Source organism: Pterocles gutturalis, unplaced genomic scaffold (assembly GCF_000699245.1).
Source record: "Pterocles gutturalis isolate BGI_N339 unplaced genomic scaffold, ASM69924v1 scaffold6938, whole genome shotgun sequence".
NCBI classification, from domain to species: domain Eukaryota; kingdom Metazoa; phylum Chordata; class Aves; order Pterocliformes; family Pteroclidae; genus Pterocles; species Pterocles gutturalis.
In genome coordinates, this window is record NW_010120320.1 from 81,524 (window position 1) to 97,750 (window position 16,227).

The following is a 16,227-nucleotide window of genomic DNA, read 5'->3' on the forward strand; positions in this document are numbered from 1 at the left end:
TAACCTCCAGTCCAATGTATCCAGATATTAAAGACTGTTGACGGATATAGAGGAGTTGTCAAAAAGAGGTCAGTTAAAATTTAATGTTGGCAGAAACGATTGTCTGCAAAAGTATGAACGATCTTCTAATGATGCTTTAAAACCTCAGCTCTGTCTTAACACTTACTGTTTATTCTGTCCTGAGAAAATACTTAAAAGCCATGAAACAATTTTAAGAAAACATTCATAAACAACTATTTTCTCTTGACAGACTATTTGGCTACAATTACAGATATTATGCCAAGACAATATATGTAATTCAGTGAATCCAGACAATATTGGATCAAATCAACAAATATTATTTTCCATCTCTTTGAAACTGAACATTCAAACCACCTGAACTTTCAATGTCATTTGGCACGTCAGAAAAAAACTTTATAAAATACAAGCAGGCCTGAAAACCTATACTTAATTTCTGAGTAACCACCTGACCTTTCACAGAAGGATCTCGCAAACAAGATCTTCAAGAGCATTGTATAAAACATCAATGTTTTTAACCAGCATTGTTAAAGGCATGCTTATATTGAAGTTTTATTTAAATTCCTGCACATTTCTGTAATTTTTGAAGTCCCACATTTTGTCAAGGGAGATGATCTGCCTTAACCTGAGTTCTGCCAAAAATGACTGACTCCATGTATAACATCTGTTCAAAGTTTCAGGTGATGGTTCAGGAGATGGTTAAAGAGAGGTATATGATGATGAGTTTAAAGAAAAGTGATGACCAATCTTCATTTTGGTGTCTAGAGTTCATTTTCTGTTGCTCATTCACATGCTCTGACTATGTGTTTCCAAAAATGCTCACTCACCATTGTTTCTTAAAGACATACAGCATAAAGCTCTAGTAATTTTTCACCAGGTCCTGATTGAAAGCAGGATTCATAACAGCTGAGGCAAGACAAATGATATACCTAATCAAGTGAACAGAATTACAAATCAGCTATTTTATTTCTCTTTGCTGTCCATCGATAGCCAACCAACCAGTTTGACAGGGATTGCAGTGGTCACTTTGGTCAACAAAGGTTTGGTCTTCCACAGGGTAGTTCCTCTGGCTGCCACGATAAGTGAGCAAAGCGGTGAAATGTGCTTTAGCGCTGAGAAAAATGTATAATTAATTGAGCTCATACAATTTCTTTAAGTATTTTGATAGATTAAGGCCAAAGCATTTACAGAAGCAAACTTTGAAGCATGCTAGGAAAAAATGCTAGTCGTATTTTGAGTAACATGCATCAGTAAAGATTAATGAAGAATCTCACAAACTTGCTTTATCTGTTGCAGAGACTGTCACAATTGACTAGAAATTCAATAGCTGTCCCCAAGAACGATGATCTTCTTGCAGGGGTGAAAAATGCATGTGTTTTGTTAATCTATATTTAGCTTGAGTATATTTAATACTTTGCCATATTCATTAGTCCTTACTGAAATTTTTGTGCCTCTCCGACTCCCTTCCACATCTTCAGGTACCACTCTATACTGCGCATCAGGTCGCAAGCTGACCTTATCCGGCTACCGTGTGGTCTTTCCCTCTTTGCGTTCCCATATCTATACTGTATTTTCTCTTACCAGGCACAGACGATGATATTAAACCATCAGCTTAAAATTACTGTTGAGCCAAAGGAACACCCTTCTCCAAAAATCAATGCTGAATCAAATTTATGTCTTTCTCTTGCTTAAAAACCAGCAACAACTGCAGTCCTTATTCTCCTGAGGATATTATTAATTGTACATCTAAAGCATGTTCGTAGTCTGTGTTTACTCTTGGGCGATTCTAAGGTTTATATGAACGAGAAAAGAGGAATGTGATCATTTACAAGTAAAATAATATTTTCACTGTCTTGGTACCTGAGCGTAATGAAAGGAAAAACCAGTCAGCTTTTACAGGGGTTTCTGTTTAGAAGCATCAGCTCAGGGGGTACAAGGTCATTGGGAAAAAGCTAAGAGACTCAAAAGCCAAGGAGAGGTACTGCCTAAACAATTTTTTTTGCTTTTTTTGGTGGAGGTTATATAGGTCTTTTTCTTCTTACCTCCCATAACCTCAGCAATGACTTAGAAACCATCACAGCAACAACTAGGGGCAAAAGAGATCAAGTAGTTGAAATAATGACCATATAAGAGCGAGAAGGCAGCCAGAGGAATTTGAGTGTCGGTCATCACTGGCAAAAATCCATTTATATGGCTCGGAAATTCTTCCCACCTACGGAAAGCAAAGGACTGATAACTGCTGGGAGTATGCTGTCAGGGTGCAGACAGCACTTCCTCTAGGAAGAAACTCTCCTGCAGAGATACAAGCAACATTTTACTGAATGTTATTTTTCCCCCATTCTTCATTTCCTATTCCTAATAGTTATTTTTATGTAATAACAGGTAATTCTTTCATACTACAGCTCGTGATGCATATTAATTAGGGTTCTTGCCAAATTAAATTGGTTTTTTCAACATTCAAAAAGCAGTTAAACTTCTAATGACATTTTCCCCCCTCTCTTCATCAACCTATTTTTGGAGCAAAATAATGTACTCAGGCCTGAAGTAAAGACACTTGAGCCTCAGGAATGGAAAACAGCCACGAGCCAAAATGTATTCACAGGAGAGCTACAGGGCAATAAGGTTGTCATCTATGCACAAAAATACTTTCAAAGACGTAAACATGATGTTAAAATCTCTACCACTCCCTCCTGCATGTTAAAGTCACACACACTGATTCGTGCTTGCAGTTATGAACAGGAAAAAAGGAAACAAGTCTATTTTTATTATTATTGCTACTATTGTAGCATTAGGACAGTCCAGAAACAGGGACTCATGTCAAAAACATATCCTTAATAATCCTGGTTTTCTTTATTACTGCTAGTATCAGAAATTAGAATTGTAAAAAAGGCATACTAGTAGTATAAATAGAAAGTCAAACCAGAGCTGCACATTAATGCTAGGTACCAACCGTGCCTTCCATATCAGGAAATCTACCTGGACATCTAATATAGTACAGATTAAAATAGATATATAGATACGCAGGTATATATAATATACTGAAGTGTTTTAAAGTCAAGCAACTACAGTTAGGCTGTCCATAAAAATAAGACATTTCAACACAAATGGTCCATATGTGGCACAGCTGCAAATGATTGAAAACCAATTCTTAAATCAGTAAGTAATAACTAAGTATTTTAAAATGCTAGTTGAACTACCTTCTCACACAAAATTTACTATATAATACCATATTGTCATTATAAATATAGCTTATAATGCCCATCAAGGTACTCAATACCTAGTAAATTCAATGCTAAAGGAACATTAATATTTCACACCATATTTGCCTGCCTTAAATAATACTACGACTTAAAAGCATTTGAGAGACTGGACAAAAAATTACCTAGGAATGTTTTTGGTTTTTCCCCTGCTTTGTACTGCATGAAGTCAGTTAATCAGCCTCAAATATTTTCCTTTTTATAACCCAATAGCCTAATTTGCATAGAACTCATACAGCAATAGAAAAGCATTTTTATAAAATTAGAAAATGACTGTATAACCACAAAGCTCATTTCTGCAGAAAACACAGATTTCTTTTTTTAAGTTGATAATATTTCAAGTGGAAAACATTCCATTAACTGAAAATTTATTCCAGGCTAGAAATATTATTATCCATTAGGTTAACCTAGTGCTGAAAAGTTTTAAGTAAAACAAGATTTGAAATTGCGTATGTGGCAATTTATTTTTTTTTACTGCAGAAAATCGAGTCATAAACATTTAAGATAGATGAAAATCTAAGATGTCTACCACTGAATGTTTATAAAAACAGGGTCAAATAGATACATGGTCCAGCTAGGATTGTCCAGCTGGACAAAATCTCAAAGCGTTTACAGTGACTTTAGGATATCTGCTTAGCAGGAATCATGCAAAATGCAAGCCAGCTCTGGTCCTAAAATTGAAGTAAGGATTCCAGCAAGGGAAAGAACCTACCAGCAGGCCTTTATTCTTATCTCGAACTTTTTCCTTTGGCAGTCAGAATAACCAGCATGTGTTAAAGATCTAGAGTTGCTTTTCCCTGAACTTATGTTTATTTTCTTCAACCATGCATCCTGCGAATATCACTCATCTGGATCTGAATCACCGCCACATCAGTATCATTTCATGGTTACACCATTATGGCCTCAAATCTCACCAAAATGCCCATTCCCAAAACAGCTCACAAACATCTTGATCTAAGAAGCAAATCACATCTTTATGCTCTGCTCCCCTGATAACAGGGACTCGATCCCCACCCCCAGATGGGGCACGGAAGACCATTTCTAGGTAAAAAGCGAGTACCACATGTTCTCATACCCAGCACTCTCCAAGCAGCACAACCCTATTTCACGCCGCTTCTCCAAGTCACCATGCACCTGAAAAAGCTGGCAGCACTGGCCAGCTGACCAGCTGCATCTACGTGCTGCTGTGCATTCCCTTTGTCCATTTAACATAGCAACTTTTTGTCTCAGCTCTCAGACCTAAAGCCAGAAGCTTTTCAGAGAGGGCAGTGTTATACACGTCTGTATGTTCAGTGGCAACCGCCCAGGCGGGGTTAAGGTAAAGACAATAAGGCTGAACTTCCTTGGGATCTTTTCCAGTATCTTTCTGAGGCAGATTGCTAAACAAGATACAGTATAAAAAAAAAAAAAGTGAAAATGTTGTTTTTATCCACTGCATATCTCCTGATGATATTAGTATCAACTTTCAAATCTCTCCATGTTACAATCATTTTAAGTAGGGTTGCAAACAAGGGGTGGGTTTTTTTTTTTGTGATCAGGATACATAAAGTTTTCCTGACATTACTTCAAGCATTCCTCTAAATGTCAGCATCTACAGCTTTGACAAGATTTGTTATCTTAAAGGAAAAAAACCCCATAAATACAGGGCAGGATTACCTTCCCTTAGACGCTCAACCACAAAAGTGAATCCAGTCGTTCGCGGATGTAAGACATACTCGTATTTTTGAAGTCCATTCTTTTCAGCAAATTCATTACTGCGGGCCTTGGTATTGGCTGGAGAAGAGAATAAAAAGCAACACTTCCTATTAGTGCACATGTAGACCAAGAATTAAATATAGCTATTAAGTGACAGGAACAGTACAACAGCAGTTCACACAGTACGAATGTGCAACAGCTTTTTGGGTGGAGGCAGGCTGCAAGTGTGCTTTCAGTTGGCTCTTGGATGGTATGAGGAAGAGCAATGTGGATTGCAAGAAAAGCCTTTTTTACCCCCTCATTTCATTTTAGAAAACTATCAGCACATCCTTCATATTTATCAAATGCAATCTGAAATCTATAAATTAAAGTCTGTTAATAGTTCTCTGTACATGTCAATACGAATTTTACAGTAAAATGTGTTAATTGGCTCATTTTTTTTTTTTTAAAATCAAAAGGTACAATGTATAGTAACGTAGGTTTGATGTTATGAACAGAAACACCAAAGGTCAATGTTTAACTCCATTAAACTTATCTTGGAAAGAAAACCTTAAATGGAGGAAAATGGTTAATCTAATACATTAAAATGGTATTTTACATCTTCATTCTGAGCTTGACACGTTTTATTCATCGACCTGCACTGCGCGTACACTCCCTGGTTTAATTTTTCGACAAACTGCCTCAGTGTCACAACACATGCCCGCTACCATATGCAGAGTACACGCAAGGCACCTGGAGAGCAGCGTGGCTAAACCCTGTGACAAATATGTTTTGAAGCTCTGGCAAAAAGAAGCCTCTCATGAGAAAACCGAACAAAGGTTTTTCAGAGCCAGTTGCTAACAGAGCCCACAAAGCAAGGAAGATGCAGACACTAAAGTGAAAACTTCTGAAGACAGGCAGAGAGGAAGTAATTTGTTCTCCAGTGATGTGCCAGAGGCTCTTCAGTTCGCAGCCAAACGGACTTTGGCCACGCTTAACCCAACACTGTGGGTACTGCTGTGCCTCCCCTGGGGCCAAAAGGCAATGGATACATGCAATGTTCCCTTGGCGTGGAAAAGAATTAATTTGATCAACTAACTTACTAAATAACTCATATTTATGTAGTTTTACAAGTGTTTTAAGAGACAAAATCCCAGCAACATATCTATGGAACAAAATAATTGTCTGCATCATCTTTTTCAAGCAGAAACAGCTCTTTTTTTAAGTGTCCACAGTTAAAACCTTAACAGAGATGGGAGATAAAGTAATGAAAAACATATTGCTGCTTAATATTTTAACAGAATTGATACTTATAAGTAAGTCCTTTCCCTTACAATCATCATAACTTTTCCTGTAAAGGAACAATAGCACAAGTGAACAGATCAGCAGTAGTATGAGATACCCTTCTTGCAGCAATGCAGCTTCCCTGCATCTTTCTTTTTTTTCCTAAATTATGAGCTCTTTGATTATCAAGTAATGTGGGTGTCCTTCCTAAAAAGGACCATCTACCTATTAATAAATGCTATAGCATATCAGAACACTGAGCATTTTTTCCCTGTGACCTATTGTTTCCATGCATAAGAGTACTGCTTTCCATGCATGCAACCATTAAGTTTCAGCGCACATATTTCCTGACCACGTGATTTGGAGGAAAGGAAAACCGTTGCACAGTAGCCAAGCCAGTGATTCAGCAAAGAGAATCCAAAGATTTAATTCTTGCCAAATTGCCAAAACGTACAAATACTTGAAAACATGACATCTTCAAAAAGCATTGCTAAAATTACAGAATGTGTGAAATACTAAAATTACACTTGGCTATGTGACTTAAATTTATCTTTCCTTGGACATATGCATTATGTCTTTAACCACATGATCAGAGTAACTATTTTTGTCCGCTCAACTACTACTACATACAATGTTAAAAAAGGATTATTCTGAATCAGCAAAGGGAACTTGCCTTTAGGACCCCTACCTCTGTGAATGCAAAACTTGCAAAGTGAGTCATGAGTAAGACTTGGAATAGCAGAAAAGGTAAGAGTAGTCTGGTGATTATGAAATGCTCCCTTGAAAAGCAGGATTCTACCTCTTAGATGTAATTGTATTGCACTATTAGCTCAACACCCTAAACTCTTTATTTTCTAAGACACAACACGGATCACCAAGTAAAAAGTACACAAGTCAAGACAAGTGTCATCTTCATTTTCTGCACATCCAAATTTGGGGTTCACATTGGAACATTTGCAATCTGCAAATCTAGTCAATCAAAGCTTTGAGACACAAGTGCTGTAAGTGTCTACCTGAAGTTAAGCAGTCTAAAAAAATACTAAATCTAAGTCTTAAGCGTCTCAAACTCAAACTGCACACAGTTAACAAGCACTCGGGAAAACCCTCTCCATGTCTGCTCACTAGCACTTTGTTTCAGAGAAAGCATGAAAATGAATTCCTTGGTATTTGCAAAGCACTCCTACTTGCACCACAAGAAAACCAAAACGTAAACGGGCAGCTTTGTTTTCTGAGCAAGACCTAATTGACGTTGCAAAAAAGGTTTGGGACCTCCGCTGCCCACTGCCTTGAAGTAATCACCTTCAAACCTCCTCTTAGTGCACCTCCCCGCACTTGGAAAGAACTCCTTGTAAGCATCTGTAAAACATCTTCCAAATTTCCCTTTACTACAATGCCTTTCTAAATGCATGTGAACAGCTGGACATTGGCACACCAGCAAACACTAGTCAGCTATTTCCTGATATTTGTATCCCTGTCTTGCCTCTGGACTGGAAGTTTTATGTAACAGAGATCATTCCCTTCCCCTTTACATGACCCTAGTGTAATGGGATTTTACAACTAGAATAATGCTCCCAGCCAATACAATGATCGCTGTCATCTGGAAAAACCCTCTCTCTTCCCTTCCTAACAGCTATCAAACCACAGGTCTTTATACATGAAACAATATTTATTACAGCAAGTCAAGAAAGTCAAAGGGTTTTGATGCTATCCTGGAAGCAAGGGTAGGAGATGCCTTCACTCTGCCAAAAATAAAGAATAATGCCCTTCCTCCCCCTCCTGCTCCTCTCAGCATTTGAAGAAAACAGTTTCCTACTCTTCTGTTACTTACGAACCACTGCACTGACTGCCAGCTTATCTCATGTGAGCACCTTGGTCCCTGCTGCTGTTAGGGATCTGTGTGTGAGACACCTGTGCCTAAACCTTCTCAGGGAAATTCAGAGCAAGTCTCCTGATCAGAACTGAATTCAACAAAAGGCAGAAAATGGGACGTCCCCCATTATATGAAACCTAGAAGTTAGAAAACTGATCCAGGAAATTAGAAACCCATTTTTATATCCTCTCCAACCTGAGGGTATTCACACAGCAAGGACCTCTTTTAAAATCCCTTCATCAATAGACCGGGCTATACTATCGATGCTGCAAAACTTATGCAGATGCCTCATCATTCTGCAGCCCAGATGATAACATTCTTAGGTGAAAGAATAAAGAAAAATGAAAGATGCCTTTGTAAGCCTGATAGTGAAAACACTTCCTCAAAAAGGGGAAACATAGGTTATCTTCTTTGCCTACAACCAACTAACACAAATTGCACAAAGCAGGTCTTGAAGCAGGGACTGGAAATGAACTCAGTTTGGGTCTCCTCAGTCCCAAAAGGTTGTTCACATCATTTGGCTAAGGGTAATGCCCCCTCTTTCTTACTCTCTCTGAAAAATATGAGTAATCATTGCTTTCTAGAAACAAGTATTTTCTTTCTTACACTGTATTTATGTTAAAGTAAATCTACTCCCGGAGTTTTTGCTCATCATTCCTACTAGGTGTATTCTGCGTTTTAACTCCCTGGTACTATTTGCTCCCATGATAAAAAAGAAAAAGCAGAATAATTATTTTTCTGGAAAGTAGCCAGTTTATTAATAGACACTGATGTGGGCCCTTTCATCATCCAGAACTGCTTCACGCTCTGTCTCGTCTGGTCTTGCACTGATTTGCCTCTTCTTCCCTGGCTCCTTCAGCTGCTTCTCAGAGGGTATGTTCTTTGGGGTGGTGACAACTATAAGAAGTCTAATTTATTTGAATCTTTAGACACCACTGCAGAGCAATTGTCAAACTACAGAAAAGAACAAGAGTTTACGGGTTCTGGCCATAACATCTTACTTTTTTTTTTGCTCCTGTGCTGCCTTTGGTACATCATTTGATTGCATTTTTTCCCATTTATCTCAAAGTTACGTGAGCAAATCCTATTTATAACATTTTTAAATTACTGGAAAAGCTCAGAAAAGTCATCACTTTCTAGAAGCACCACACTTCGAAATTTCATTTAATGTAACTGGAGGAAGAAATCATGCTAACACATTTACTTGATTTTTGAGTTACAGATTTTTAAGATTTAAGCTTTTGCTCATGAAAACCAGAGGATAAAGTGAACAAATTCAACTTTTTTTTAAAAGTCAAATTATATTTTTCATTTGTGAGCTAGTTTTGAATCAAAACTAAAATCTCTAGAATTTGACTTTGATGAAAGCCATAGCGTAGTAACAAGCTGCATTCGTGTGAGTCTGGAGAGTATTTGGAAGTAAAACTCCAAGACCTGTACCCAACAAAAAGCAAAGTCTGTGCTCTCCATGAAATATGTATGCAGTACTAGCTCCTCTCAAACAAACAAGTTCCCATGCTTCTATAGATTCAGCATTGCCCAGGCTGATGTGTTTTGCTGGACATCACCCCAAAGAATTATAAACCTCCCCCCATCATCCTACTGGAAAGTTCATTCTGACAACTTTAATACAACTATTTCTTATCAACTCTCAACTATTTTTTTTTTTTTGCTAGTACTAGTGCACTGAAATTTTAACATTAAGTACTAACTTTTCCTTTAATTTGACTTGTGATAAAAGCATACATGTACCTCTATGACTTCAAGTGCTCTCAAATGATATTGGTGCCAGACAGTGAAAGAATAAACCAGTACTCTAAAAATCTCTCTTTAAAACAAATATAAATCCTCATTTATCTATCAGAGGTTTGCATAGAAAGCTATATTGGCTCACAGTTAATATTTTAAGAAAAAGTTAAGCAATTGTTCTTATTTGTGCTGCTTTCAAACTATTACCTGTTAAATCACCCCATACTAGTTCTTTTGAAAAAAATTTTTTGCACTCCCAAAGTACATCACATTTACTAGGAAAGAGAAAAATCCGACTGCAGTTCATTGTTATGTTCTAGACAGAATATTGTATGTGATCCACATCACAACGTCCCTGCCAAAACCTGGGCTCTAGCAAGCTTTCCTACTTGTTTTTCAGCTGCTCCTCAAGGAAAAAAGGTCTGTGCAATCTCACTCTGTCCACCTGTGCCCCATAACTTTTGAAGCTATTGCCACCTGCAAACAAAGTTTAACAGAGACAAGAGATTCAAAGACAATTAAGCTGAGGCTGAATAAAGTGGGGTCTCCAAGAACAGAGATCATAATAACGGGACAAGCCAGGGCAGGCTCCACAGGTATTTGGTCTGTCAGGGCTTTCAGCACAGCATGCAGCGGTCCGTCGGTTAACGCTAGTGTCGGTGAGGATGAGCCACAGCACACGATACCTCTTGCCACAGCAGCAAGAGATTTGTGAAGGAAATGTCACACAAAAGGAAACACAAGGAAAAAGGAGAAGTTGGAGTGGAGAAACAACCATGTATAGGGATGCAAGTACAGGGACACAGACACAAATCCATAGGAAATGAGGCTTTAACAGGCCCAGAGCAAGACAGTAACTTTTTTTTCTTATTGCTTTCTGAAGAATTACTACAAAAGAGTCTTGTAAGGAACACCAAGAAAAACAAAAGAACAAGCGAAATGGTGAGTTGTATTCCAGCTTTCCAGAAGCACTAGCCTTATGGTTGCTTTGTTTTCATTTCAGGGCTTCAGAAAGTCTGGCTATATGGTAATCTGCTTCTTTTTAAGCAATTACAATAAAATACCTTTGATGCACTTAGCTTTAACCTTGAAGTACTCCAGAGTGAAAAGATGGCCAACCTATCAGAAATAAGTATAGAATTATTACCTCAGACCCTACACAGCCAGTCTGCAAATACATTGTTCAGGGTTCATGACATTACTATTTTTAAAATTTAGTTACATAGCATCTTCCACTTCAGCATACTTCACCAACTTGAAGTCAGGCAGTGGCCGCCGTATATAGTCATACTTTACATTTCTTGGAAATCTTCTCAAATACATGAAAGCATTATACAATTTCTAATAAAGACGAGTAAATCTATCATTGTCACGCAGCCACTGAGAGGATAAAAAAAAAAAAAAAAAAAGAGATAGCACAGAGCCGCACAGCAATTCTGCTTTTCCATGAAGTACATGTAGAACGTTATTTTTCATTTTAAGCACCAGAAGAGTTTTGTTTTCAGAAGCAATTAGTAGTTCTGGAATTTGAGCCATTGCCTCTATTTTTGCAAAATGTTCCCTAGGGTATTGATCAACCATTCAGAACAAAACTGCGGTTTAGTTCTTATTCTAAAAGATGGAACATGAGGTTGCAATAGGTCCTAATATGTCAATAACATAACAGTTTTCTGAAAATCATTTTTTCAAAATGTTACACAAAATACATTATTATGTTCTATCATTCTCATATGGCACAAACTTATTGCTTGGTCAGGATTAGCTTGTCAAGGGATTTTGCCCTGTCTCCAATAATATTTTAAAATATATGAGCTCATGTTTCCTGTGAAGACAATTAGATAGGGAGACTTATTTCCTTTCACAGACAAAGCCCCAGGGTTTTGCCTGTCTCTATACATCTTATTATGCACAAATGTAATATCAAGGTGGCATTCACTACTGATGGCAAGTTAGAGTGCTAAACACTGGCCAGTTTAACATGTCAGAAGCCAGCTCGGCTGCCCAATGAAGCAGTGCCATCTTCCCATCACACCACCTCCTTCCTGGGCCACTCAACAAATGAGAGGGAGATGATACCCACGCATCTGCGGGGGCTTAAAGTGACTTCAGAATATAGCTCAGTTAGTGCAGATATCCACTTGACATCGCAAAGATAAAGAGAACATGTTACACACCTATGAGGAAGGAAAACCAGAAAAACAGAAATACCTTAAAAAAAAAAATGTGTTCAGAAACCCAGTATTAAGTGAAGAATCTTGTCAGCATGAATTTTTCAGTGGGTAGTATCAACAGCATATACTTAAATTTAGTCAAAGTCATTTATATCAGTTAGAACAGCAGAGAGAAAACCCTGTGTTTCCTTAAGCAACTCCACATTTAGGGGGAGCATCCCCACCGCTGCCCTAGGGACTCTGCAGCACAAGTGTTAACACATCGTGGCTGTCTCAGTCCTCAGCTAATTCTTCATTTTTAAAACTGCAATACGAAACTTCCTCAGTTCTTTAAAATCTGTTGTCTCTGAGGAATGTTGTGAGGGATTAGGAAGTACACATAATTTATGGAATAAACTACAAACAATGCAATTCTTTCAATCATCTTGAGATGGAAACACCTGTTCAGAAAGAGAGCGTAAGCAATCCAGCGAGGATTCTCCTGACTCCATGAATAAGATAAAGATTTCATCTCATAACTCAGAGCTAGAAGGGGACAGCTGTTCATGAGTTCAAAGAAAAAAAAATTAAAGGTAATTTCCATCCTTCTTCCTAATTTTAGATACAAAATAACTAATTCAACAAGAGTTATCATGTGAAGCAGTCCAAGAGTGTACAATGAATCTGTCATCTTTTAGGAAGGCTGATCAAGCGATGACAATTCGCTACAGGTTGAGAGTATCTGAATACTTTACATGTCTATTTTTAAGGATATCATGAATATACAAGAAAAAATATCAGTAAATGTTATTTTTACACTGTGTCTAGTACTTACTGATCTGGCATTGCAATAAGATATGATTTGAGAATATCTGCAATGCAAAGTATAGCAAAGATCTTTTAAATAAAAGGTAAAAGTTTCGTTGTAATTGATTTTCTATTTAAAGATGATGCTTATCAAATCATGCTGCAGGCATGAATCAGCACAGAACATTCACACAGCGTTTTCTTTTATTGGCAATTGAGTTGTCTTCAACACTGGTTAGCAGTTTGCTACTGATGCCATGAGATACCTGTATTAAGGTGGACATTTTATTAAGAATTAATACTACAGGATCAAACTCATTAAATTTAGCCTCATCATAATGTCAACATTTGTTTTAAGGAGACATTTTTCTTACAGATGCAGATAAAGACTGCTTACACGGCCTAAGGAACAAGCATCTCTATTTTCTCCTCCTAAGACATGAGGCAAGGAGTCCAAAAGAATCATTAGTTCTCCTCTTCAATCATTCTTCCGTAGGTCTGTTTGCCGCAGTAATACAGGAAATGGGAACATGCACGTGATTTATTCAAGGTCTTGAAACCTACTTTTGCTAATGCAATGTACATACAGTACTGACCAATATAAAGCCTTTCAGTCAGGTGCTTTGAACTGTAAGTTATTTCAGGAAGACTGGCAAAGCCTCTCAGTGGAACTACATTTGTGCCTCTCAAATGAACCAGCACGTATGATCATTTACTATAATTTCTACTGCCCATGAGAACCCAGTCTTGGCTCCTGCCTTGGATGTTTTTTAACTATATCCATAAACAGCAAAGAATTTCCACATTGAAGATTCCACAAGAAGATGACAAAGGCAGCCTACCTGTGAGATCAGTTCCTTCTGGAAAGATGAGGAGTTGTAGTGGTTCACGAATGTCACAGAAATAATCCAGCATTTTTTCAAAGTGACTCTTGTCATCTTCCCACTTTCTCTGAATGAAAACAAAGGCAGCAACCTGCATCGCCCAGCCTAAAGTTTGAAAAATACACCTTTAGTAACATTTCACCCTGATACTTCCACCAGTGTCTGTTATTCCAAGATATTTTACGAATTGTGTTAGACCCAACATTTTATTTGCCCACCTGCCCTCACCTCTGATTAAGAGCATTTAGCTACCCCGTAAAAGGACTTTTGGATAGGAAGCAAAAGAATGCACAATCTAAATAAATTTGGAATGGCTACAGTTTTGCAAAACTCAAGTCACCAGAGCTAGAAAAGCTTTCCAGAGAGCAAGAAGAGGGTCAATGCTGTCAGGAAAGGACATTGTAAGGAGGTAGGTGTTTATTACATATGCCTTCTTATCATTTTCATTACTAACAGAAGAAAACACAAAGTTGTCCTTTACATTTGATAACAGAAAAACCTGATGTATATCCATTCATTTGCATTAATACACAAGACAGCTGTGAAGATCTACAGCCTGACAATGTAGCACAGTTAAATAAATGAAACTGCTGCTGAGCCTGCAGCTCCAGGGTCACATGCAATTATCTTCAATAAACATTCTTGGCTTTTTGGGCACAATTTAGTATACAGTGTATTATATAATATTGGAAGTTCTGTCCACAGCAGCATGAAAAATCAGGGCTCCAATTCCACCTCATGCCCGTGATGCTCCCTTCTCAAACAGGGCTCAGAGGAGCATGACATCGCCTTACCGCTGCACTCAGCTATCTTGTACCTCATCAGAAAACCTGCGCACAGATACACCACATCAAAGAGAAAACATCACCGCTTCCCCTTCTACGCTTTGCTCCCCACAGTTCTCATAGTCTGGTTTTCCTTTGCTGGTGACTTACAGCATGTTCTTCTTGTACTTTATTTCAGCTCCTCTTTACAGGGATTTCTTTCTGTTCTCTTTGTGGCAATATCTTACAAGGAGCATGTGTTAGAAAATCACTTATTAAAGTCACCAATTTTCAAATCAACTTCATGAATCAGTCAGCTTGGATAAGGCATTAACCAAGCTCCATAATCTCTTCTGTGTTGGTTAGGAATGTTAATTGTATTGTTAAAGATCTGTAACCTGGATCATGGTGTAGATACTTTTATTTTTAAATCAACAAACAGACAGAGCAGGCATAACCAACATGCCTTCTGCAATCTAGACCTAATCAGTCTCAGATAGTCAGATAAGGAATGATACCCAGATAACTGAATACTGCAAGTGGTTACATGAATTAAAATAAAAATAGAAATGCCCAGAATGCAGTCTCAGCAAATCTTTTCAAATTTGCGCACTGTACTTGTTAAAAACCCTCTGTAAACACAACTAAACTTCGACCCCAACATTTTATGTGCATAGATGCACATATCACATTCTGACATCTGCAGTGTCAAGAAGTATTGGCACTGCTTTACTAATAGAGGTTATCCATGCTCAAACAAATCATCTACAGGAAAAAATAAAGCTCAATTTTAAAGTAACTGAAAAATAACTTCTGTAATTTAACTACACTTTCTTCTGGCATTTAATAATCTCCAACTGCTACAATACATTTCACTACAATGGTGCAAAACAGTTATTTTAAATTTAACTAATCAGGGCTTAATTTGCACACTTGTCATTGGGTCATATAAAGAGGACATCTTTTCATACCAGATGTTGCCGAATACCAAACGGTGCCAAAGCATTTGTTTCCTATAGAAGATACATGGAAACGGTATGAAGCTGCGTCAGGGGAAAGTCAGACTGGGCATTAGGAAAAGGTGAAAGGATGATCGGTCACTGGAACAGGTGCCCCTGGAGAGTGGTCACAGCACCAGCCCTCTCAGAGTTCAAGAAGTGTCTGGACAACACTCTTAGTCATATGGTTTAGTCTTAGGTAGCCCTGCAAGGAACAGGGAGTTGGACTTGATGATCCTTATGGGCCCCTTCCAACTTGAGATATTCTGTGATTCTATACCTCATCTGAAATCAAATTCATACAAATGGGCACAGCAAAGGAAAAAAGCCCTCTAAGCAAGAGTCTGAGACACCTTGTACCATACCACTTACAACTCTGAGAATGCAGATGCTCCATGGGACAGAGTGGGAAAATACAAAGAGGTTAGGAAAGTTGTGCTGTTGTTTTGGTGTTTTCCAATCATTTTTACCTCTTAGTCCAGACCTTTTGTATGTTATATGTACCCTAGACACTGTGCCTAAATTAGTTTATGCAAAACTTGCACTGTGCTAAACCATTTTATTGTGTGGTATCACACATCAGGCCTGAATTATTCAGTCCTTGTGTTCTCATTGCAGCAGAGTCCATAGGCAGAAAGAAGGGAAACGATAAGCAAAATAAATGCTCGCTTGGGAAGCCTACTGATATTCTCCCAGGTCAGCAGCTCCTTAGGAAGAGTGATTTTGGTCCATAACAGAGGCACTGCAGAGAAAACCTCGCTACCAGATCCCA

The 16,227-nt window shown here is 38.0% G+C and overlaps 1 protein-coding gene across 1 annotated transcript in view; it reads right to left on the minus strand.

The window, feature by feature from the left end:
- Positions 1–16,227, minus strand: part of LCLAT1 (lysocardiolipin acyltransferase 1) — a 73,140-nt gene that overhangs the window by 43,628 nt on the left and 13,285 nt on the right. Inside the window, exons 3-4 of the mRNA XM_010076858.1 lie at positions 13,652–13,798; positions 4,932–5,048 (exon numbers count right to left, since the gene is read on the minus strand). Of these exons, the coding sequence (XP_010075160.1) occupies positions 4,932–5,048; positions 13,652–13,798 (264 nt within the window). The remainder of the gene's footprint in view (positions 1–4,931; positions 5,049–13,651; positions 13,799–16,227) is intronic.